At 43.3% G+C, this 22,856-nt stretch overlaps 1 protein-coding gene and 1 long non-coding RNA gene across 2 annotated transcripts; one reads left to right on the top strand and one right to left on the bottom strand.

The window, feature by feature from the left end:
- Positions 1 to 1,063: 1,063 nt before the first annotated feature.
- LOC142073123 (uncharacterized) lies at positions 1,064 to 17,994 on the bottom strand. The gene is made up of 3 exons (XR_012669804.1): positions 17,908 to 17,994; positions 6,648 to 6,740; positions 1,064 to 4,806 (listed from the first exon to the last, which is right to left on the bottom strand). It is a non-coding gene; the product is annotated as an uncharacterized LOC142073123 (long non-coding RNA).
- Positions 17,995 to 18,768: 774 nt separating this feature from the next.
- Positions 18,769 to 21,428, top strand: FOXD3 (forkhead box D3). The gene is made up of 2 exons (XM_048862301.2): positions 18,769 to 19,363; positions 19,523 to 21,428. Exon 2 carries the CDS (start codon positions 19,564 to 19,566, stop codon positions 20,764 to 20,766), a length of 1,203 nt encoding a protein of 400 aa, XP_048718258.2. The 5' UTR covers positions 18,769 to 19,363; positions 19,523 to 19,563; the 3' UTR covers positions 20,767 to 21,428.
- The last annotated feature ends 1,428 nt before the right edge of the window (positions 21,429 to 22,856 follow it).

Here is a 22,856-nt window from a genome sequence, read left to right as displayed (position 1 = left end):
AAATACTATTAGGGCACAGCATCTAAATACAAGGCTCTTTTGCAATGCAGTCTTTAATAAATAATAATAATAATAATTAATAATGCTTGATTAAAACACTACGCAAACACGAATTCAGCCTCCCAAATCTCTTTGTGAGGTAGGTAAGGATTGTTATTAGGGAAACTGAGATCCATTGTCCTGATTCTTCTCTCACTTCCACCAGTTTTAAACTGATGTAACTCTATTGACTCCTGATTTAACCACGCTACGTGACATTAGACTCAAGTACAGAGAGATTAAGTGATTTACCGAAGGCTACATATTGGCAAGGCTGGAATTCAGTGGCGCTGAGACCAAAATCCATATTCACTCTTAGACCATGCTACTGTAATTTCTTTCACTGTCATGAACTTGTCATAGGAACTCTTCAGCAGAACACCCACTGATTCCACAGAACACTTACTAATGGTAAGTGTGATGTGTACTTGCTAGTCTTACTCATTCAGATTCTGTATAAAGGATTTGTTTTAAAAAAAAAAAAAGATACATTTAAAACTACAAAGGTTTGAAAATAACTTTGTCAAATCTATTCCACCGGAAAGATATGTAATTCTGCAAACATCACCACTACAATGCTATGCATTACAATGCTAACCACTCCACCAACCTGCTAATCTCACTGCATGTTCCACTAGAACTAAAGAGGTTGGAAGTTTTTGGAGCCCTGCTGTCAGAACACAATGTTGCCTAAGCAAGCTTTAAGAGATTATCGTAATAATAGGTGTGCTTACTCCAAATAAAAGGTTTCATTAATCAAGCCATATTGAGATAAACCTGTCAGTGGACAGTGGAAATCAGAAATCAAATACTGTGAAAGTTCTGACAGATGATTAAATAGAAATCCTTTCAAACTGAATTTAATTTACTGTGATATTATAGATATTTATGCATCAATAGGCAAGTGCAGATTGAGTTCAGAGGTCAGCTGTAGTGCTTGAAAATAAACGCATAGAATGAAACAAAAGGTGACAGTTACTTTTGTCAGAAATTAGGGTTTATTAAACCAAACATGAATCTCCCATCTGAGTCAGACTACACATGGAGGCACAGAGCTAGACTATAATTTAGATGGGAGATTGGGTAACAGGTAAATACAATTAAAGAAAATGCCCCTTCGTTCTGTTAAAGACTTGTCTATAAACTTTACCAAAAGAAACTGAAAACAAATATTGTCAGTAACAAATACAGTCAGTAAGTTACAAAAGGGTCACTTAGTAAAAAGAGGATCTGTAAAGAACTGCAGATATTGTTTCTGATCTAAAAGATTTATGGAAGGCCACAACTGGGACCTGATTCTGCCAACCTTGGATTTTTTCCTGAATAGGAACTGCAGGAAATTACATCAGAATTTGTTTAATCAAAAGTGGACTTTCTTTTCTGCAAGTTGCAACATGAGATTCCACCTTCTGATGTGTGATGCACAGAGATGAACATTCTGAAAAGTGAAACTGGAATTTCATCACAGGTTCCATGCTAGCTAGGTACCACTAAGGGGCTTGATCCTATCCCTTGTTGTCATTGACTTCCCGTAGGATCAGGCCCTATCTATGTATCAAGTGTGACACTGATTTCAATGGGAAATAGAGCAGTCCCAACTTTGTAAAAGAAATCTGTGTCACATGCATACTGCTTTGGGTGGAAGATGCTGAGGACCCTCAATTTCCATCAAAATTCATGAAAATTGAGTGCACTCAACAACTGGAAAGGAGGCTTTGAAAGATTGGGCCCTTTCTAGCAAGATTGTTCAGTAAGGATACTATTAAAGTACACCCACCCACAGTGCAGTGCATATTTGACTCTTCCACTTTGTTACTATTTATTTAATTTCCTTACTTGATTTTTTGCAGCTCTCCATTTTTGGAATTTTTCCTGCTTGCGCATACCATTCAAACTGGGTTATTTCTCTTTCTGCCTCTTATTCCTCATTAACATTGTACGGTCATGAAAAGTAATGGGGGAAAACACAAGGAGAGACTTCTGTCTACATGACTCTGTTCCATGAGTAATACTATCTTCTGTAAAACAATGTTGCACAAAGTTGCCTTCAAAGAGAACCAACCTTTCGCTTGAGCCAGTGACAGGAAGGCAACTTGTGTTCTTAAAGTGAACAAAATTCTGGAGCCTGATCTCTGAAGTGTCATTGGCCAGTGAAGAATGAAATAGAGTCCCTGTTTAAAGGGATTCCCAAGTATTTCTCTATATATGTCTAGTATAGACTGATATAAATCCTATGATATTGACATAATGGATCCATATTTAATGTTAGTATTTAACTTAAACATAAATGCAGCGAAACCCTCTTTGAGCAAAGTCATTTTTTCATAGCACAGGTTCACTGTCAGTGAAAGTTCATTATAACTAGAATCATAGTTTGCACATTGCATTACACGGAAATAATCGGAACTTTCATTCTGAACAGAACTTCTCTTTTATCTGAATTAACACCAAGCGGGTTCTACATTATTTACCATCCCTGCAGCCATGCCACAGTCAGTCCTAATCTCATCAGATCTCATAAAGCAGGACTGACCCAGGGAGAGACTTCCCGCAACAAACTTCCTTTGTTGCAGGAAGTAGTGCTGGCAATTCATTTGGTTGCGGTCTTCATCCTGAAAGAACCAACGCTCCTCCACGCTAAGGTGCACTGGAGTTACCGTCATTCAGATGAGATGTAAAGGCAATCTCCTGGCCACTTGTGGGCATTAAAAATCCTAAAGAGAAGAAGGTTGCTAAACCCTAGTGTCTTGACCAAATTCCAATGTAAGTAATTATAGTCCGTACGGTTTAAAAAATCCCCTGTAGTTTCAATCTGAATAAACTACTCTGCACTATTGAGTGAAACTGCATCAGGTAGCCACTTTTATCGTATGTTGTTAAACTGTTGCTGCATTTCACTCCAGAAGTGGTTGCTCTTCAGGTGGTGATTATAACTTCTAAAATGCATTTGGCTATTTTTGGATGCAAGGCACTATATAAAATATAAATCCTTATTATTTCGGGGTGAAACTATGATGCATTCAAAACGTCAGCTCATTGTACAAAAATAGCATTCTCTGATATAAAACTAAGCTTCTTTTTAAAATAGCTTAGATCATGCAATCACTTTTGTTCTTTTATGTGGTCAGATGCAATCTGGAGGCAAAATGAAGGCCTAATCCTGCTCTGGTTGCAAAACTCCCATTATCTTTAATGAATGCATGAGCAAGGCCCTAATTACATACAATCCCATGTAGAAAATAAATGCATGTAACATATATGTGGATGCTCTATAATAAGTAGTATATGTTTTTCATCCTGGATTTATGAACTCCTCTGTTGACTCCTAAGTAAGCTAATGTATTACATTTCACCTTCATATGTAACATATATAAAATATATATGACATCCTAGATTTACATATGAAAGACCTACTTCCTTTTCACATGAGATGGGTCTGATCCTGCAAACCTTTCCTCCCTGAGTAGCCTTTATTCACACAAGTAGTCCCTCGGAATGTAGTGGGACTTAGGGACTAAGCGTGTGAGTAAGGACTACTTGTGTTAGTAAGACTATGCAGGATCCGGCTGAGGCACTTGACCCTTTTATGGCACACTCCTGCATTCCTTGCTCGACCAAAACTCCTCATGGATGTGGAGCTTTGTGTAAATCAGGAGTGCAGGATGGGGCCCTTAGTTAACAGTGAACATAAATCAAAATGGCAGTACATTGTGACAATTCACACCATTGCCCCACATCAGCTTACATCTTCGCCTACGCTGCACAAAAACTATCCCGTAAGGCCATTCACATTGCCACTGTATTTATTCAGCAGCTGCAGATGTTGCAGCTTTGACACTGGAATGACCATTGCTCTAGGTCAGGGTTCAGGCAGAAATGAAGATATAGTAACAAAACCCCTGAAAGAAGCTCCAGTCAAGAAAGAAAAAGACATTATACATCTCTCTCCTATAGGACAATAAAAATTTACCTCAAAATGTAAACTTAAAAAGACTTAGCTAGATACTAAGGCCCCAATTCAGTTTTAGAACATGCTTAACTTTAAGCAGATGCTTAAATCCCATTAATTTACAGTTAAGCACATGCTTACATGCCATGCTGAATCATAGACTGTGAGAGTCAGCAAATATAGATAGATCTAAGTAAACTAATGTTCTAAAACCAAACTAAATGTATAACAAATGGGCCGACATCCTGCTAGTATCGAATTCAATGGGAGTTTCAGCTTCAGCTTGAGCAGAACTTGACTCATGAACTAAATTTTCTTGAGTTTTACCCCCACTCCAAAAAAGAATGCTTTGACTATGTGGTAGACATAACCGAAATATGTATTCAAAGGTTAGAGGCACAAAAGACATACATCTGTGCAGGAATCTATGTAATATGACATTATGATGCAGAAGAACTGCTTGAACATACAATTGTTACATGAATCAAACAATGTAAGAGATGGTCACTGGGAGTTTTGAGTGTGCAAGGAATGCAGAATCAGGCATCAGGCATTAATTTCCCATCCATATGGTGATAAAGAAGTAAAAATGCATCATTTCAGGTTGTCCCCAGTAATTCTTTTCATTTCATTGCTGCAGAGCACATCTCCATGCTGTAAGGGTCCAATCCTCTAGGGTGTGGAGCACCTTCTGCAAAATCCCATGTAACGCAGGGGCGGCGCACTGCATGCCTTGCAGGATTGGGCCCTAGAGCAATATAGACCTTGTCTTGTGCCTCCATTAACTTCAAGGTGGAACAGGATTGGGCCCCATTTATCTGGAACAAGACAGAGAATGAAAGCAGGAGCTGAGGAGGGAACTTGGAACGACCTGCTGAACTTCCCAGCTCACTACATCAAAGGCTGTGTTGGCAGGGCTCTTCTGTGGAAGCATTCATACTGGGGTGACTTACTGGATCAAGGAGACCAAATTGGGAGGGGGGGCAAAAGAAGGAGAAACCAGAAATGATTTAGTGATGTAAAGTAAATGATCTGCATCATATTCAGTTCTGTTATGTCTACTGGTTTCCTTATACTTTATAACACTAGTTGACAAGATAAAGCACTAGTTTTTAAAAGTGATTTTTAACAAGGACAGTCCTGTCCTGTAAAAAGAATGACAGCCCATCATGCTAACCAATAGCGTTTTGTTGTTTCCTTGTCCTCTCCCATCGGTCTGCATCCATGTGCTGTATTTTGTCTCCTACTTAGATTGTAAGCTTGTGGGGGTGGGTCAGGGACCTTCATTTGTTCATTAATAACAACAAAACAACACAAACATGTCTGAACCCCATACCCTTTACACACCATTATGTCCATCTCTGTAGGTTCATTTCATTCCACCCACAACCCGGATCCACACTTGGTGTGATTTTGGGACTGGTGACAGTTAAGGTTGGTTGTTTAACATAAAACAGCAGTAGCCCTAAAAAAAGGGTGAGGGTGGTCATGTGGCTACAACACAGACCAGCGCACCAGGGGAGCTGAGTTCTCGTCCCAGTTCTGCCACAGACTTCCTGTGTGATCTGGGGCAAGTCATTCAACCTCTTGGTGCCTCCGTTTCTTCTCCTGAAAAACATGGGAACAATAGGACTTCCCCCCAGGGCTATTATGAGGCTAAATTCACTAATATTTGTAAACTGGTTTGAGATTATTGGCAGGAAAGGGCCACGTAAGCACAAATGTATTATTCTTATGGATGATCATTAACTTTGCAGCCACACTAAGGGGTGAGACAAGCAGGAATGGGATGAAAGTAATAAATGGGCTCTGAAGGCTGACTATCAGGACAATCATCTATTAGGCTGTGGAATATTTACCCCAGGGAAGTGATGGAAGCCCCGTAAATTGGAATTCTTAGAACAAGATTAAACAAAACACTAGAAAATGCTGGGAAGGGAAGAACCCTGCCCTAGCAGTGGGGGAAGGACTAGATAACCTATTAGGCATTTTCCATCCCTACCTACTCGCCTGGCACCCTGCACCCCACGAGATGGGATTCACCCCCAAAGGAATACAGGTGGTGGTACTGCACTCTGCTCTGCTTCAAAATGGGAGCAGCTTTCAAATCCACCGAGGGCGCCCCCAGACAGCTGTAGACATGCATTGAATCAGCACCTTCCCAATCAGAGCTACCTGCTCTGGGGGCTGCACAGACCCCTGCTGGCCACCCAGCAGAGGGTAGGTTGTGACTGCTCTGTACTGATGCTACAACCAACCCTTTGACAAAGTTCACACCTCAGGACCCCGAGTCGCGAGTGAACATAACTTTAGGCTGAAAGTGCTGCTAGGGGTTTTGCTGAATAAGCTGTTCAGGAAGATGCTCCTTTTAGCCTAACATGGTATTCTAGGGACCACACAGTATTGGTTGTGACAGCCCTCTACATTGTATTTATTTAGATGAGTTTACAAAGCAATTAAGACATTTGGGCAGATTTCTTCCCAAACGATGTATCATTCAGGGCTTTTTTTCCTCCTCTCTTCTGGGCAGATAAATGTTTTGCAGCTCCACCAGCATATTTCCTTTCTGTCCAGCTTCTTAGAATCCATTTAAACATGTCTGTTGAAATCCTCCCTCATGTAATATTTTAACGAGATATCCCAAATCCGGTCTACTTACCGACCGTAAATACTGTCTGACATGCTTGATACAATGTTCTTTTCTTGCATCAGTGCTTCATCAGCTGGAGTTCCTCTTGGAAACCCTTCCTATCTGGACAAAAATAAGAGCATGAAAACAAAACAAAAAATAGTGTCAATTTCATTGAAAGGCTAAAGCCTGATCTCTAGCTATCTAGTTTCTTATATTGGTGAATATTATATGAGCATTTGTGAACCTCCTGATCAATTGGGCTGTGCACCTCAGGACTATGTAGGAACTGGGCAGGACAAAATCCTCCCCACAGCATGAGGGCAAACTGCCGAACAACCAACATTGTACCATAGATCTTCAATAGCATTCATGGACCACCATGTTGCCCCCTTCCCAAGTGTTTCTGCTGGTGGATCTGCATGGGCCTCGACCCTCTGACTACACCCCAAATCCCTCTCCCCAGCCCATTGAAGAGATTGCTGCAGGACGGCGCTCCACAGCATGCTGCCTTCCTTCAGCTCTCTGTCCCTGTGCAGTCTTGCGGCATGTTGCCCATCCCTACCCTGGTTCTGCTGTCTTTGTTGCTCCTAGAGGATGGCAACACATAGGGGTTTATATTCAAACAGAATCCCAGAGGTGCATGTATCTTTTATATAGGCTATATGTGCCTCTAATAAATAACGTCAATAATCATAATTCATTATTCAGGTTTCAGCCATGTTAGTCTGTATTCACAAAAAGAAAAGGAGTACTTGTGGCACCTTAGAGACTAACCAATTTATTTGAGCATAAGCTTTTGTGAGCTACAGCTCACTTCATCGGACCACTGAATGCATCCAATGAAGTGAGCTGTAGCTCACGAAAGCTTATGCTCAAATAAATTGGTTAGTCTCTAAGGTGCCACAAGTACTCCTTTTCTTTTTGATAATTCATTATTGTTATACACACTGACCAATGTTGTCTCACTGTTTAGTTCCCCATCTGGCTGTATCAATCTGTAGTCTCTTGTACTTAGATTGTAAGTTTTTGGGGACAGCAGGAGTATCTTGTTGTTCTGTGTTTATACAGCACCTAACACAATGGGATCCTGGCCACTGACTAGGGCTACTAGATGCTACCATACTAAATAATAATACTTTCTAAGGTCTCCATCCATTTAAGGCCTTGCAACACACACAAAAAGAAAATACAATCACAAGTCAAACATTTAATAAAGGCAGACCTACCCAAACCACAGGAACCAGACCTGGCAAAGAGTAGTAAATAAACAACCCCACAAACTGAGATACATTTAAATGGAAACGACACTCAATAAACACCTTTAGAATCACTCAGCGGGACACCAGAGTAGTGTTTAGGCCTATACTAAAGCAGCAGAGCATTCCACGCTTGCAGGATCTTGGGGTAGAAGTTACATCCTCTTGGCCTGACCCTGCACCTTAGGTTGAACAGCAGCTCCGGCTCCAGCCCCAGCGCTATCAAGTGCCATAACGGGATGTAGGGTAGCAGATGGCCTGATCCCTTAATCATTTTTGACAAACCAAAATAAACTTGCTGCCCACCTTCCTAGGCATTATTTACAGTGATGAAACGCGCCCTACCCACATGAGTTACAAAAACTCTCACTGAGGACTTTGCACCAGTAATGTTGTGGAAAACCTCTTGATTTTTTTCAAAGGCGCTTTTGAAATAATACTTCAAATGATTCATGGGAAGGCATGAAGAGACTTTAACAGAGTTGGGTGTAGCACAACACACAGAGTCTAATTTAAACTCACAAAAGCAAGGAAATGTGTAGCTAAGGCAAATAACCTGTGCTTTCTCCCAACTTGTTCTGTTGTGCCCAGCTTCTGCAGCATGCAGCATATAGAAGGGATTATGTAGCATATGGTATACGTTGGTCAGGCTCTTTGAATTGGAGCTGGTTGGAAAATGCTGGCTGAGGGGCTTTTGCTGAAAATGTTGACTTTTCATCAAAAAACAAAAACAAATTGGCTAAAAAACAAAAGGTTTTGTTTTTGAGGAAAGCAGATACTTTTCACACAAAAAATTGTTTTGTCCAATAACTAATCCTGTGTTTCTAGGAAAAACCCAATTTCCAGTTGAAAAATCAGGTTAGACAGAAGGCCTACATGCAATGCATAAGCACTGAGTATCAGAATGGATCTTCAGCAACTCTGTTTTGTGCTATTAAATCAGAACCCTAAAGCTTTTGCAGTTTGAATTTTCTTTGTTTCTACAGGAAAAAAAGTTCCCATAAAAAACATTTTTAAAACTCTCCAGATAGACAGCTACCTAGTTTACCACATAAATAAGGGGCTGGGGAGTTTTTAAAACAGAGATTATGGACCTGATTAGATAAATATCTAATATGGAGCTTAACCTGCCCTATGCATACTGGGTGAAATTCAGGGGGCCAATAAAAGGCATATGAGCCACTTAAGTCCCACCAAGGTCCTATTTTGTGGGCTTCGGTGATTCACAGACCTTGTGTTGGCCTTCTGCTCAGGGGGAAATGTCCCAAATTAGGAATTAATAATATTCATTGTGAGGGGGAACAATATTGTCAGAGTAAATTGATCATGCTGAGTAAATTGATCATCACATCTGAGCTGTGTTCTTAGTTGTAATTGATCATAGAGTAGTCCTGTTCCCTGATTAGATGAGCAGGTTGCCAGTACAAATACTAGTGAAGTGCTCATTTACTATTCCTTGGACTGGGGCATGTAGATTTAAAATTAGCTTTTCACAAGCTAGTATAATTCAGTTGCATGAACATCCATAGAAAGTGACCACAAAAGGGGAACTAGTATAAAGCGAATAGATAGTTGAAGCCAAATTAATATTTTGGGAGGGTTATTACATTAAATTAATATATTTATATAACATTTTATTTATTTGTCTGTCAATTTTACATAAATTACCTATCTCAGGTTTGGTATTTAAATCATGCATGGAGAAGATTTCCAAAGAGCAGAATAAAACACAGTGGTTCATGTCTAACCATATCGAATCATGCAGCATCAACACATTATTAAAGGGACACTGTAAAAAAAATCAAACTACTGTCTGAAAATGTTTTCCCCATTATTGTTATAATACAATCAGAGTCATTTAAAGAGATTGGAGATGACATGTGTTTCCAGTGTGCTGATCTTGTGCATGTGACAGCACTTTATTAGTCAGTTAGGCCCTGATCTTGCACTCAGTTAGGCCAGGGAATAACTATGCAGGTGAGTAGCACTATTGACTTCAATAAGACTATTCGTAAAGTAACCCTTAGTTTTGCAGGATCAGGTCCTTAGTTAGTCAGTCTCCCTTTTGGTGTGTGTAGGAAAATGTGACTGCAAATCCACAAAAACTTCCCAGGGTGGAATCAGAGGCAGTCCTAAGTACCAGAAACTACTTGTAAGCATTTTTTAGGAATGGACTAGATTTCAAGTGGACAGTGCTTTATATGGTGTATTGAGTCATGAGTTTGTGAAAGCAACGCTAAAAGGTGTCCCCTGTCCTAAAGAACAATAAGATGGTTTGCCTTATGTGTTTGGCCTCTGGACTCACCGGTTTGTTTGTCTTTCAAGGAGAGAACTTTTTACTCTATCAGCCAACTCTAGTATAAGAAAACAGAGAGAGGTTTCAGAGACTGGTCCTAGGAGAGGGGGGCAGCAGTTCCCTTCCTTCCAGGAGAAATGGATTAGTAGGTCGCTGCTCCCTAGTAGAGTATTCACTGACATCAGCTGGTCTCCAGAGTCTCCCCTTCTGTGTCCCACGGGGAAAGAGGCTTACGTCATAGAAAGGCCAGTGTCCCTTAACTCTCACCCAGCAGATCTGCCCCAGCGCCATGAAGCTGGCAGGAGGTTTCTGCTTACAGCAGACCAGATCGGAGTAAAGACCTCCCCTTAAGGATAGTTTTCAGAGTAGCGGCAGTGTTAGTCTGTATTCGCAAAAGAAAAGGAGTACTTGTGGCACCTTAGAGACTAACCAATTTATTTGAGCATGAGCTTTCGTGAGCTACAGCTCACTTCATCGGATGCATTCAGCGTTCTTGATTCTGGACAGTGTTCTTGATTCTGCTGAGACTTCCTTCTTGGATCGCATTTACCCCGCACTGCGGAGTGGGCTTTTCTTCACACGCAGAAGACAAAAGGCCAGCGCCCCTTCTAAGCAAAAACTCGCGTGTAACTTTGTAAAGCATCAAAGACACGCGAGACAGGCTCCCCTGTTACACCGCTCGCTTAGGCATCCCCTTGAGTCCATCCCACCTGATTCGATCCACTGGGGCAAACTGAGCCCTGTTGAAAGGCAGCACAGTTGTATCAGGGATGAATCTGACTCCCTATATCTAAACTTTCCTACGGTGTCCTTTAGCTTCTCTCAAAGGGACTTGGCTCCCTCAGTCTTAGGAGCCGTTTAAAGGGAGAGAATCCCCTTTATTGTCTCAAGATCAGGGGGGGTTTCCCAGTCGCCGTCCCCTTGTGCCCTCCAAGCGTCAGTTTGATCACTGAGAGCTCCCTGCGCTTTGGCTGAGAACAGCTGAAGTTGTGGACTAATTAGAGGCAAACCTGCCCGGAAATTCATCTTGCGATGATGGGTGACACCAGGCTCATCCTACGCGGGGTTTGAAAGCACAACTCAGCACCAGGCATTTCCTTGGGTAAACAAGATTCGCTGGTTATTTGAGTCAAGAATTTCAAGCCCCCCAAAACTTCTAAGGGCGCCAGTTTGGTCCTCCAGTTCGGTACCTGAGATATTAGGAATAACGGACTTCCCTTTGGGAGCCCTTTTCTCTCCCACTTTAGTGGAGTGTTTTAGGAGAAATACCTCAATCGGAAGCTTTTGCCTGGCATTAGGAATAGTGATTGGCAGGTCCTTACAACACTGACGGTCATGTACAATGTGTGTGTCTGTCTATATATAATATACACATGCTGTATATACTGTTCACAATATAACCTGTATCTATAAGAATGAAATTTGTGTGAGATATAACTATACATGTTTAACTTGTATTCCCAAGCCTGTATATGGGAGGCATTGTTTGCACATTTAGATCCTAAGCAAAGAGGAATTGTAAAGTAAAATACTTTGAAAAATATGCAGAACTCTACTTTCACAATAGCATTAGTAAATATCCAGAGTTTATTTAAACTGGCTGCATTTTCGATAGGATACCCATTTTGATTTTTTTTTTTGAGAAATGTATATTTTTCCTTTGCTGAAGCATATTAAATAATTGCTTAAATACGAACGTGTGTCTGATTATACATTTCAGGTGGAGGCTCTTGAGTCAGACCCATCGAGTCAATGTTAATCTTGAGAGCATAATATTCTCCAGGATTCTACGAGAAGTTCTGAGGATAGATGTCACTGGGAAATGTAACATTAAAAGTATATACATAGCCCTGTGCGATATGTGCCGCAGCCAATCTCGTTATTTATCCACCTGATGTGATCTTTAAGCGAGCGTCTACAGCGAGATTTGCAAATCCACCTTTAAATCTCTGCTTGAATGAGTGCAAAGGAATGATAAATGTTTATAGGACAGAGGCCCGATCCTGCATTTCCCAACCGTTTAATCGATGATTAAAGCAACACGGAGCAAAGGGGAGTTTTCAAAGTTACTGCCGGGGGCAAGAAAGAGAATCCGATACCTCTTCCAGCTTCATTCCCTATACCTATGATCTGCTCGAAAACAGGCTCGGATCTTATCAGAGTTACTGTAGCAGCGATTTTATTGCAATTAAAACAACTGGGCTGCTGACTGATGCTCTGAGAGCATTGACCACTACGGGTGGGGAGATGCTCTCCCATTAACTTCCAGACTCTACTGAGCGCAACTTGTCACCTCGTAAGAGAGCGATTAGCTTGTGCCCCAGTGTAGCGGACCCCTCCTGGGGAGGGGGAGGTTTATCGGATTCCTATCGGGTTCGAACTTGGAGTTCACTAAATGTGAATTTAGCCTAAATAATGAATCGATCTAAATTTAAACAGAGGAATGGAATTACTCTAAAAATAAATTAGCAGCTGCCTTCTCCGCATCCTCCTCCTCTGGTGAACAGATAAACACACCCTCCTGGCGGGCAGGGCCGGGCACTCGAGTGTGTGCCCACCCCAGGCCGATCTGTCACAGGGAGGCATCAGGCGGGGGGGATCTTGTGCCATCCAGCTTGGACTCCGCTGACAAACTGAGCTTTACTGGGGTTGGAAAATCCGGAGCCTCTGAAAGTGACAACCCCTTGGCCCTGCGCGGGGGCTTTGTCTTTGTAAATGCGCGGTAAGGGCAACCACTGGTTGATGAGCGGATGGTCCAGGACTGTCTTCTGAGAGGCCGGGGGAGGCACTGGTTTCTTGTCCAGGTTTCCCCTGCTCCACTTCCCGTCCCACCCCCTTAGAAAAGTCACGTCGCTGTGAGCCAGATTTGTATACAATGTGGCCGTCCGGTTGGGTGATTGTCTCCACTGTTTTTCAGTCCCATCCCTTACAGGAGGGCAGATCATCCGTTGCGCTGCTGGGGGTGTTATCTCCCCCCTCCCCATCCATCCTCCAACCTGAGGAGTACCCGACCTTCCGTACAACCCCCGTTCCCCACATGTACAGCCAGGGCAGCGTTTTCTGAGGACAGGCAGGACTTTCCCTTTGAACGGACGCGCCCCCCACAAGCCGATTGGACATAGTGTAACTTCAAAACACGACCTTTAAAAAAATAATAAATGAAAGCGTGGGGCCCACAATAAACAACTGCATCCTTTCACGAAACCGCAGTGCATGTCCTGCGGCTACCTGGGTTGCTGGTGCTGAAACGCGATTTTGGGGGAAGAGGGACACGTGCCCCTCCGGGCCCCCTTTCGCTACAAATATGTAAGGGCCAGGGGGGTGGGGGAGTGGCCGCGGGCACAGCTCACAGACCCGTCCGGCGGGACAGCCGCCCAACTTCAGGGGGAAGTTTGAGGGGCCCCTTAAACCGGTGGATGGGCTTGAACCTCGAGGTAGCTAGAAAGGAGCTAGCGCGGGCAGGGGAGCTGGGAGAATTTGTGGCGTGGGAGTGCTCAGAGCCACTGACCCAAACTGTAAACCCAGCATATAAGGGGCACCACTTCAAGCCCAGGGGTGCGGTAGCACCCCTACTTCCAACCCCTCTGAGCCTTGGTGCCTTGAAGCGGCCGACGATTAATGCTGTGCAAATGGGATCTGCTGGCCAAGCCCAGCCAGCTCCGGGCAGGGGGAGCTCGCCCAGGCTCCTCCGCAAACCTGGGGGGGGGGGGGTTGTTGTTGTTTTGTTTTTTGATCTCGGCAGCGTCCTATATTCCCGGCTTGTCTCTTTTATTCTTTTGTGCTGGGGCGTGTTGTCCTGGCCAGCGGTGTGAATGGAGGTTTTGTAAACCGGGACAGCTAAAAATGAGCCACATCATATTGTTTGACAGAATGATCCAAGATGATAAAGTAACTGCTCCGAAGGGGGTGCAAATGGTTGAAGTCCTAAAAACCAGACCGGCGCTCGCGCTCTCTGCCTGCCGTAGCCTAGAGGAATCTGCCGAGTGCACCAGACAGGCTCACGTCCAACCGGCTGTTGTTCAATGGGAAAGTCTTTTTATTTAAAAAAAAAAAAAAAAACAGTTCCGGCTCGGGACCCCCCTTCTCCTCGTGGCAGATGAAAAGCACAATTTTCCAGAGAAAGGCTCGTTTTGATTAAATCTGACATGCTGCTGATAACTCCATGCTAATGTGAAATAATTAACATAATAGCCATAATTAAAAGCACGCTAACAATGCCATAAATTTATCACACAATTTTACTAGCTTTCTGCCCCTAACTGCTCTCTCATCGTTAATTAAACGTGTTGCCTTTTACAGAATGGATGTTTATACATTTCCAATACAAATAAATCCGCAACCCCGCGTTGGAAACATGACCAATTTTGTTTCACCCGGTGGTCTCCTGGCTTTATAGGCGATTTGTTGCGATTAAAACATCCCCTCCAAATATTGTTTTTTGAAAAGGTGCCGATCCATAAAATGCTTTGGAAATCAGCATCTTTCTAAAAGCCCCCCGGGGGGGGACGACACAAGCTACCCACTGTCTGTGGCCATGAGAATGAAATTGGACACGGGAGCCTTATTTATCCCCTGCTTTAGGGTGGAGATCTGCCCCCTCCCGTGCTTTCAGGGACACCTTAAAGTAAACTACCTCTTCCACTCCGCCCCTCACTTACAGTAACACTGTGCAAATGTTATTTACAAATACTTGCAAGGGGGACAATAAAGGCAGGCGTGGATAATAAACACCAGCCCGAGCGCACGGGGCACCGACATCTCAGCCAGGGTCAGTTTCATTTCAGTAACAAGACTGACACCGAGAGCTAAGCAACTAACCTCACCCCCATTTTGGCCGTATGTTTTGGGTTTTTTTTAAGATCGGTTTGACAGTAGGACTATCCTCCTCCCCCCCCCCACCCCCACCCCACACTTATAACAAACCACAATGCTGGTCTAATCCAGGTCAGGTCAACGATTTATATAACTCATTAGTGAAAGTAATAGGCTTAAGGCGATGAAAGAGGACACCTTTGATTCCTCTTTTCTTTAAAACGATTACAGGAGAAGGATCTGCCCCAGCATTGCAATTTCTCCCCAACCCACCCCCAAAAGTCAGCCTCCGGATTTTATTTTTAACTCGCGTCTCACCCGGGAATTTGCTTTGCCTTATTAGAACCAAATTGAGTTGTAATTAATTTCCCCCACTCTATCATAAATTGTTCAATCTTCTCTTTCCTGGATGCTAGATGTGTCTCTATTTGACTCCATATCGATCTGGACTATGCAGTTTTCTTTTCTCCGGTTGCTAAATCTCTTTGTATTTTTTTCCAATCCCTTGCGCGCACGCTACCCTAATTATTTTTGTGCTTTGCTGTGTACATCCCCGGGTTTTAGTCCATGTTAATCCTTTAATTTTTAGTAGATTAGGTGGCTGCGTGCCATCTCCCTCTACCAGATTCATTCTGGAAAAGTTTGCTTATTATTATAAAAGGTTTCTTCCTCCCTCTACCCCCAATCCTGACTAAACTCCGGCCTAATGATGGAAGACTTATGGCTTTAATAACAAACTGCAATTAGTCTTAAAAAGGATTTACTTAACCCCCAAATATTGTCAGATGGACAGGGGCACAGGTTCCTAAACACTTCCTTATAGCTTTGCCACTTCTACCAGTTCTGCACTTCTTAATCGTTCAGTCCTGCAGGGAATTCTTGCAACACAAATTTTACCTCCCCTTCCTCCCCCCTTCTCATATAATAACAGTGTTTTCCATAATGCCGGGCAAGATAGAAAGAGACCCATAAACACAAGCGTCCGTGGCAGAGTTAAGAGCTGGACTTGCAGTGGTCCAGCATTGACCCAAAGCATGTCAAAATTGCAAATCACTCCCTTTGCCCCCAGATCTTTAAAAAAGGGGAACAGAGAAGTGCAGGATATGAAAACTCAGGGGAGAAAATTGGAGCATCGAGTCTAAGATCTCCATTTCGAGTCGAAAAGTTTCTGTAAAAGAGATGGGCCCCCTATCAGATGGTAACACTGATTGAACAAGAGATTAGCACAATAGAGCTCTAATCGAGGGGAGACGTTTCTTTTCACGCTAAGCACCGTAATTAATGGTATGAATCAATTAATTTGACTTTTATTGTGTCGAAGAAAAGCTCAACAAATGAAACGGTGGGTTTTCGGAGTTCATCTCCCCCACCATCACCCCGGGAGATTTCAGAGAGTGATAGTGTAATATACATACACGCGCACAGAGAATCCTGTTTGTGTCTCTGTGTGTTAATGGTAGGACAAATTCAGCTCCCTGCGAGAAGCCTCGCCATAGCTCCAGCAGGTTTTTAAAGCACCAGAGGAAGAGCTTTGCTGTCCAGATGGCAAAATATAAATTAGGATCATTTGGAGAAAGCGCAAAGAAGACACAAGACGGCAATCAATAAAGCACAGATACACACACACAAAAATCATCGAGAAAAACATTGGCTTTCAAAGCACCGAGCGGCGCTTCCGTGCAGAGAGCGAGCTGGGATAGTGCAATGGTGGGGGCTTGCTTTCTTGTCTAAAATCTTCCTTGGCTGCGTGCGAGGGGTTTTTTGTTGGTTTGTCTGGGGATTTTTTGTTGGCTTGTTTTTTAAATAATGCATAGAGAGAGTCAGTCTAAATCTAAAACAATCACAACCTCATTTCAGCACAGGAAAGGAAAGATATTTTTCCTCTCCCTCTCTCTCTCAAAACTTAAAAAAAAATATTTGAGAGTTCGACTTTTTTGGTTAGACACATTTATAATGGTAATTTTAGAAGAGGATTTTTATCTTTGCATTTTAAGTGTTGTCACTTTTTAAAAAAAAAAAAACCCATTCGTTAAACTTTTGCTAGGTCAGACCCAGCCATCAGATTTATTTGGATGAAGATCTCTCCTGAAAATGAATGCTCACATTATCTCGAACTACCTCCCCAAAACAGATATAAAAACAACAGAGTTAGCGCAAGTGTTAACTCCAAGTGACCAGCGCGGATCATTTAAATAGCAATACTGTACCGTATACCTACAGTATATATTGAAGCAAGTTTGATTAAGATCTTCTCCCCACTGGGTAGGGGATAAATCATCTATCTGTTGCCCAACGTCTTCTGTAAAATATTCCATCAGATCTTCACTCATCAATATTTTTATCCCACTAAGGCGAGCGCTGTTCTGTAGTTGTGATATTCACCTGCTCTTAGCACTGTAAAGTGAACCTTACATTTTTTGTTTGAACCGAATAAACCTTTCAGGCATCGGAAAGCAATTGACATGGTTTCCCCCATTTGTTAATAGAAAGGTAGGGAGGATTATTGATTTCCCTATGTGGACGGTTATATGTTCTTTTTAGGCAGGGAGGGATTTTAATGAGAGACCAATATGTTAATACAGACATTACCGATCTCTCTGATTTATTTTAAAGGGGGAAGGGGGCGGAGGGAAGAGTTTATGTGCCCTTTCGAACAATAATTGCTCATCGGAAATTGTTTTATCCTTTTGCAGTTTTCTACTTAAATATATTTTTAAATCCAAAACACATGCGATCGTTCAAACAATACACAGGGATTTAAAAAAAAAGAAGTAAAGAAAAGAAAACCACTGAGCAAACCGTTTCCGACCTACCCAGGTGTTATTGTTCTCAGTTTAAACAGATCCCCTTGGCACAAAAGGAATAGAATTTGTAACCCTGCCTCCCCCTCTTTGGAGCCCCCTTTCCTTGGGACAAGGCTTACCTTGCACTCTGGTGAATAGAGTCTTCACATTCACACACTCCCTCATTTCCTACTTTTTCATATGCTAACGCTGGCAATGATTATGTCGTTAACACCTCTGCCAAAAAAAAAAAATGGGGGCTCCTAAAGGCTTCTTTATTTATAGTTTCCCTTTGTTATTTTACGTCTTTTTTATTTCTCTCTGCAACTAATCTAATAGATTAATCAATAGCCATTTTCTGATCTTCGGTTTCCAGCTGATGCTGCTGTTGGGGGGAGGGGGGGAACCTACCGGAAAGTGATTTCAGAGCCAAAAGTTGTTGTTGTTGTTGTTAAGCATTAATATGATGATGCAGCCGTTTAGTGTATATTTGGTCGGAGGCGATGGTGCTCATAAACCAAATTGGCAATACCTACACAGTTCAGGCTCTGCTCCTGACCTTTGGCATTTCGCAGAGCGTTTGCACTTAAATAAAAAACAGCCCTCACTTTTTTTGTTAATGTTAAAATCAGAATGGTTGTTCTCTCGCTCTTTTGCCTGTTTATAGAATTTCAGCATTACCATTGTTGAAAAAAGCTCCAGCCATCATGTAATAAAAATGAAATGCTGCTAACCTGTAATCTTAGATAAAGGCAGACTAATGGTTTCACACTGATATAGTCCTATTTTGGAGTCCCTAGCTAGCGTGAAGGGAGGCTGTGGGCTGAAATGATGCTTGTATATGATCGTGATAAGTAAAGCCACTGTTGTCTCTTTGTTGACAATTCCATGAAACAACTTGAGTTTTGCATGGCTTAACAGTGGGGCGCCTGACGTCAGGCGGTCACGTGGCCACGCCTCCTAGTATATCTTTAACTGGAAAGTAATCTATCAGCCAGTCTTTAAAAAAGGACTTTCAAAGTGGCAAGTGAGTTCTTATAACACCCTGATTTTCCCCCTCCCTCTCTCTCCGCGTCTAGAAATACCTTTCCCCCCCCTCCAAAAAGGGGAAAGAGAAACAAGAGAGAGGAAGTGTGTGTGGTGGTGGGGGGAAACGAATGAGAGGACTGAAGCAAGACACCCTTTAAGAGAAGAGGTGGAAAGGCTGAGTTTAAAGAGATCTAACCTGCAGCAGCAGCTCAGATGAGCAGTAGAGGAGTTTTGATCGGATCCCAGTTGCTTGCTGGGGAAGCCACCAGCCCAGCTGCTAGAGGCGTTTGATCTGATCCCATATGTCTGCTGGGGGAAGCAGGAACCGGCAGAGACGTTTGATCCCAAATATCTGCTTATAGGAACCAGTAAAGGAGTTTGACCTGCTGGGGAAACCGCCACGCTCAGCAGAAAGGAATCGGCGGAGGAGTTTGACCTGATGCCGGCTGCCCTGCTGGAGAAGCTCCCAAGAAGCTCAGCAGCTCCAAGAGGAGTTTGATCTGATCCCAGATGCCTGGTGGAGAAGGCATCGAGCCCCGCAGACTGGGGACTTTGGTGTGATCCCAGGTACCTGTTGGGGGAAGCCACCAAGAAGCCCAGCAGCTGGGGAGGGGAGGGGGGGGTTTGAGCCCAGGTGCCAGCTGGAGAAGCCACCAAGCCCAGCTCACCTCTTTCTCCCCCCTTTCCCCTCCCCTCCCGTCTCACTTTTTCTCTCTCCCCCCCCAGCCCCCTCCCTTTCCCCTGTGCCCCCCTTCCCCTGAGCGGTGATGACCCTGTCAGGCAGCAGCAGCACCAGCGACATGTCCGGCCAGACCGTCCTGACGGCCGAAGATGTGGATATCGACGTGGTGGGAGAAGGGGACGAAGGGCTGGAGAAGGACAGCGACGGCGAGGCCGGCAGCCCGGCCGGGCTGCACCTGGAGGAGGCGGAGGAGCTGCTGCTCCCCAGGGAGGCGGGGGCAGGAGCGGAGCGCAGCGGCAGCCCGGCGGAGGCCACCCCTAGCGGGGCGGCGGACGGGGCCCAGGGGGCAGGCGGCGGGGAGGAGGGCGGCGGCGGCGGCGGCGGCGGCGGCGGGGGGGCCCTGCCGGGGCAGAGCAAGCCCAAGAACAGCCTGGTGAAGCCGCCCTACTCCTACATCGCGCTCATCACCATGGCCATCCTGCAGAGCCCGCAGAAGAAGCTGACGCTGAGCGGCATCTGCGAGTTCATCAGCAACCGCTTCCCCTACTACCGGGAGAAGTTCCCGGCCTGGCAGAACAGCATCCGCCACAACCTCTCGCTCAACGACTGCTTCGTCAAGATCCCCCGCGAGCCGGGCAACCCGGGCAAGGGCAACTACTGGACGCTGGACCCCCAGTCCGAGGACATGTTCGACAACGGCAGCTTCCTCCGCCGCAGGAAGCGCTTCAAGCGCCACCAGCAGGAGCACCTGCGCGAGCAGACGGCGCTCATGATGCAGAGCTTCGGCGCCTACAGCCTGGCCAGCCCCTACGGCCGGCCCTACGGGCTGCACCCCGGCGCCTACCCGCACCCGGCCGCCGCCGCCCTGCAGTACCCCTACATCCCGCCCGTGGGGCCCATGCTGCCCCCGGCCGTGCCGCTGCTGCCTTCCAGCGAGCTGAGCCGCAAAGCCTTCAACTCCCAGCTCAGCCCCAGCCTCCAGCTGCAGCTCAACAGCCTGAGCGCCGCCGGCTCCCTCATCAAGTCGGAGCCCAGCAGCCGACCCTCGTTCAGCATCGAGAACATCATCGGGGTGTCGGCCACCAGCTCAGGGAGCAGCGCCCAGACTTTCCTCCGGCCCCCGGTCACCGTCCAGTCCGCCCTCATGGCCCACCAGCCGCTGTCCCTCACCCGGACCACAGCAGCCATCGCCCCCATCCTGAGCGTGCCTACAAACATTATCTCGGGACAGTTCCTGCAGCCCGCAGCATCCGCGGCAGCCGTGCAGGCAAAATGGCCAGCCCAGTAATTAAGAACTACCCCGGGCTCAGTGCTGATTCTTTGCTTTTTTATTAATTATTATTATTATTTTATATCCATCTATCTATAAATAAGACACTCGAGGGGGGGAAACACCCAACCTCTCTTCCTATCAATCACAGACAAAACCCCTGGACTCTAACAAAATCAAACTAAAAACCTGCACAAAAATGGTAGGATCCAAACTGTACACGCAAAAAAAAAACCCCAATCCCCCTATATTAAAAAAAAAAAAAAGCCAAACCCACACACAAGCACACAAGGAATGCTTTCTGTACAGGTAAAAAAAAAGGGGGGGGGGGAATCCAACCAACATTTGTACATATTTGTATTAAAAATTATTGACTTTACTTTTGGGGTTTTTATTTTTTTAAAAAGGCAAATAACAGTAGGGATTAGGAGCTTTGAACTTTCACTTTTTTTGAAGGTTCTTACTCTCCAAACAGTTTTATCGAAAAGAATAAAAAATGTATTAAAAAAGCGGGGAAAATTTTAACTATTAAACAAACAAAGAAAGAAATGTTGGGGGGGAAAGGAGAAAAAACCAGTCATTCTATTATAGAAGTCTGTTTATATATGAATGAATATATGTATTCTAAATGTTATTCCTTCGTGTTGTACACAACTTTGTAAATAAATTTTTAAAATGCTGTTCCTTGTATTATTTGATAATTATATACTAAAGAGAGAGTCTGATCGGGTGACAATTTAGGTGTATAATGTATCGATGAGAAGATTTTTTAAATGATTGAACTAACTAACCTTTTTCTGTAAATACCTAACTTTCCCTTTAATTCAAGTAACCTTTCCAGGAGTTGTTCTTAAATAACACGCTAGTTATGTTAGTTATTGTTTCTATAGATCTTGACTAATTTAAGATCCCAGATTTGTTTAGTGCCTACCATAATGAAATAGACGATTAGTGCAGATAACTTCAGTTTATTCAGCCTAAATTGTCAGCGCAATTGCGCAGTGAGCAGGAAACCAATCCAGTTGCAATACCGAAAGGCTTGCCATGGCAAAATCTAATTTAAATCAACAGTATAAAAATAAAACGTTATCCCAATTAGATTATGTTTGAGACACATTAACGCTTTAGAACGCGAGATAATATTTCCCCAAAACATATTATTTTTCTACTATGACTATGTATTTATACAGTCAAAGTAGCACAAAATTCATAATATCTCTCATTATTCTGAATATACTTTTTATGTGCATTTATTTGCAATTTTAAAAATACAGTTTTAAATTAAACCTCATGGCAATCAAAGGATGTTTACTAATTTATTTTGCGGTAGAATTAATATGTGTGCACCACGAATCTAGTTGTATGAATCTTTCATTATTAATAGAAGGCAAATATTATATTATTAAACAACTGAATCTATAAAGAAGAAGAAATGAGAAACGTTTAATATATTTAAGGTTATTTTATGTTGTAGACTTCTAATAACTAAGTTTCGAGAACAGTTGCAAATATATATATATATATATATTTGGGCCAAATTAAAGTGACTAAGAGCGATGCCGAAAATAATTCGCTATAAAGTCTGATAGAATTAAAAACACATTTGTTTTCAGTCTGAAAAAAAAGAAGAAGCAAGACAGTAAGAAAAGCATTAATTCATATGCATTGAAAATATTTTATTATTCTATTCTGTCCTCGGTCAAAAACGTGTCAGTTTCACCCCAGGTATCGGCAATAAAATGTCAATGTTCACATTCCACATAGACAAGAATCTCCTCTTGTTAGTAAAATGTAATGCATAAAATGCATGTTCAATTAATCAGCTACATTAAGGCTTTAACGACTTATTACTACAGCACTGATTGTGTTGCTTATTTCAAGTATAGGGTCTGCTGTAAAATGCCTTATACACAATTTGTTTTCTTGGTAAACAGTAAATATTATTGCATCCTAAGTAAACATTTATACCTCGGGATACATATACTAAAATAAAACAAGCTGCCTGGTGACTGGATAGTTTGAACTTTATAAATAAGGACCTGATAATCATCTGACACGGAAAGGAAAAACAGTCACCTTAACCAAGAAGAGATTATATATCAGAGGCT

The sequence above is a fragment of the Caretta caretta genome, chromosome 8 (genome assembly GCF_965140235.1).
Source record: "Caretta caretta isolate rCarCar2 chromosome 8, rCarCar1.hap1, whole genome shotgun sequence".
NCBI classification, from domain to species: Eukaryota; Metazoa; Chordata; order Testudines; family Cheloniidae; genus Caretta; species Caretta caretta.
The sequence above is the reverse complement of the archived record's forward strand: the minus strand, read 5'-3'. Positions and strand labels throughout refer to the sequence as shown.

What these genes read in the sequence shown, in the direction of transcription:
- FOXD3 (XM_048862301.2), top strand. Translation starts at nt 19,564, where the DNA reads ATGACCCTGTCAGGCAGCAGCAGCACCAGCGACATGTCCGGCCAGACC.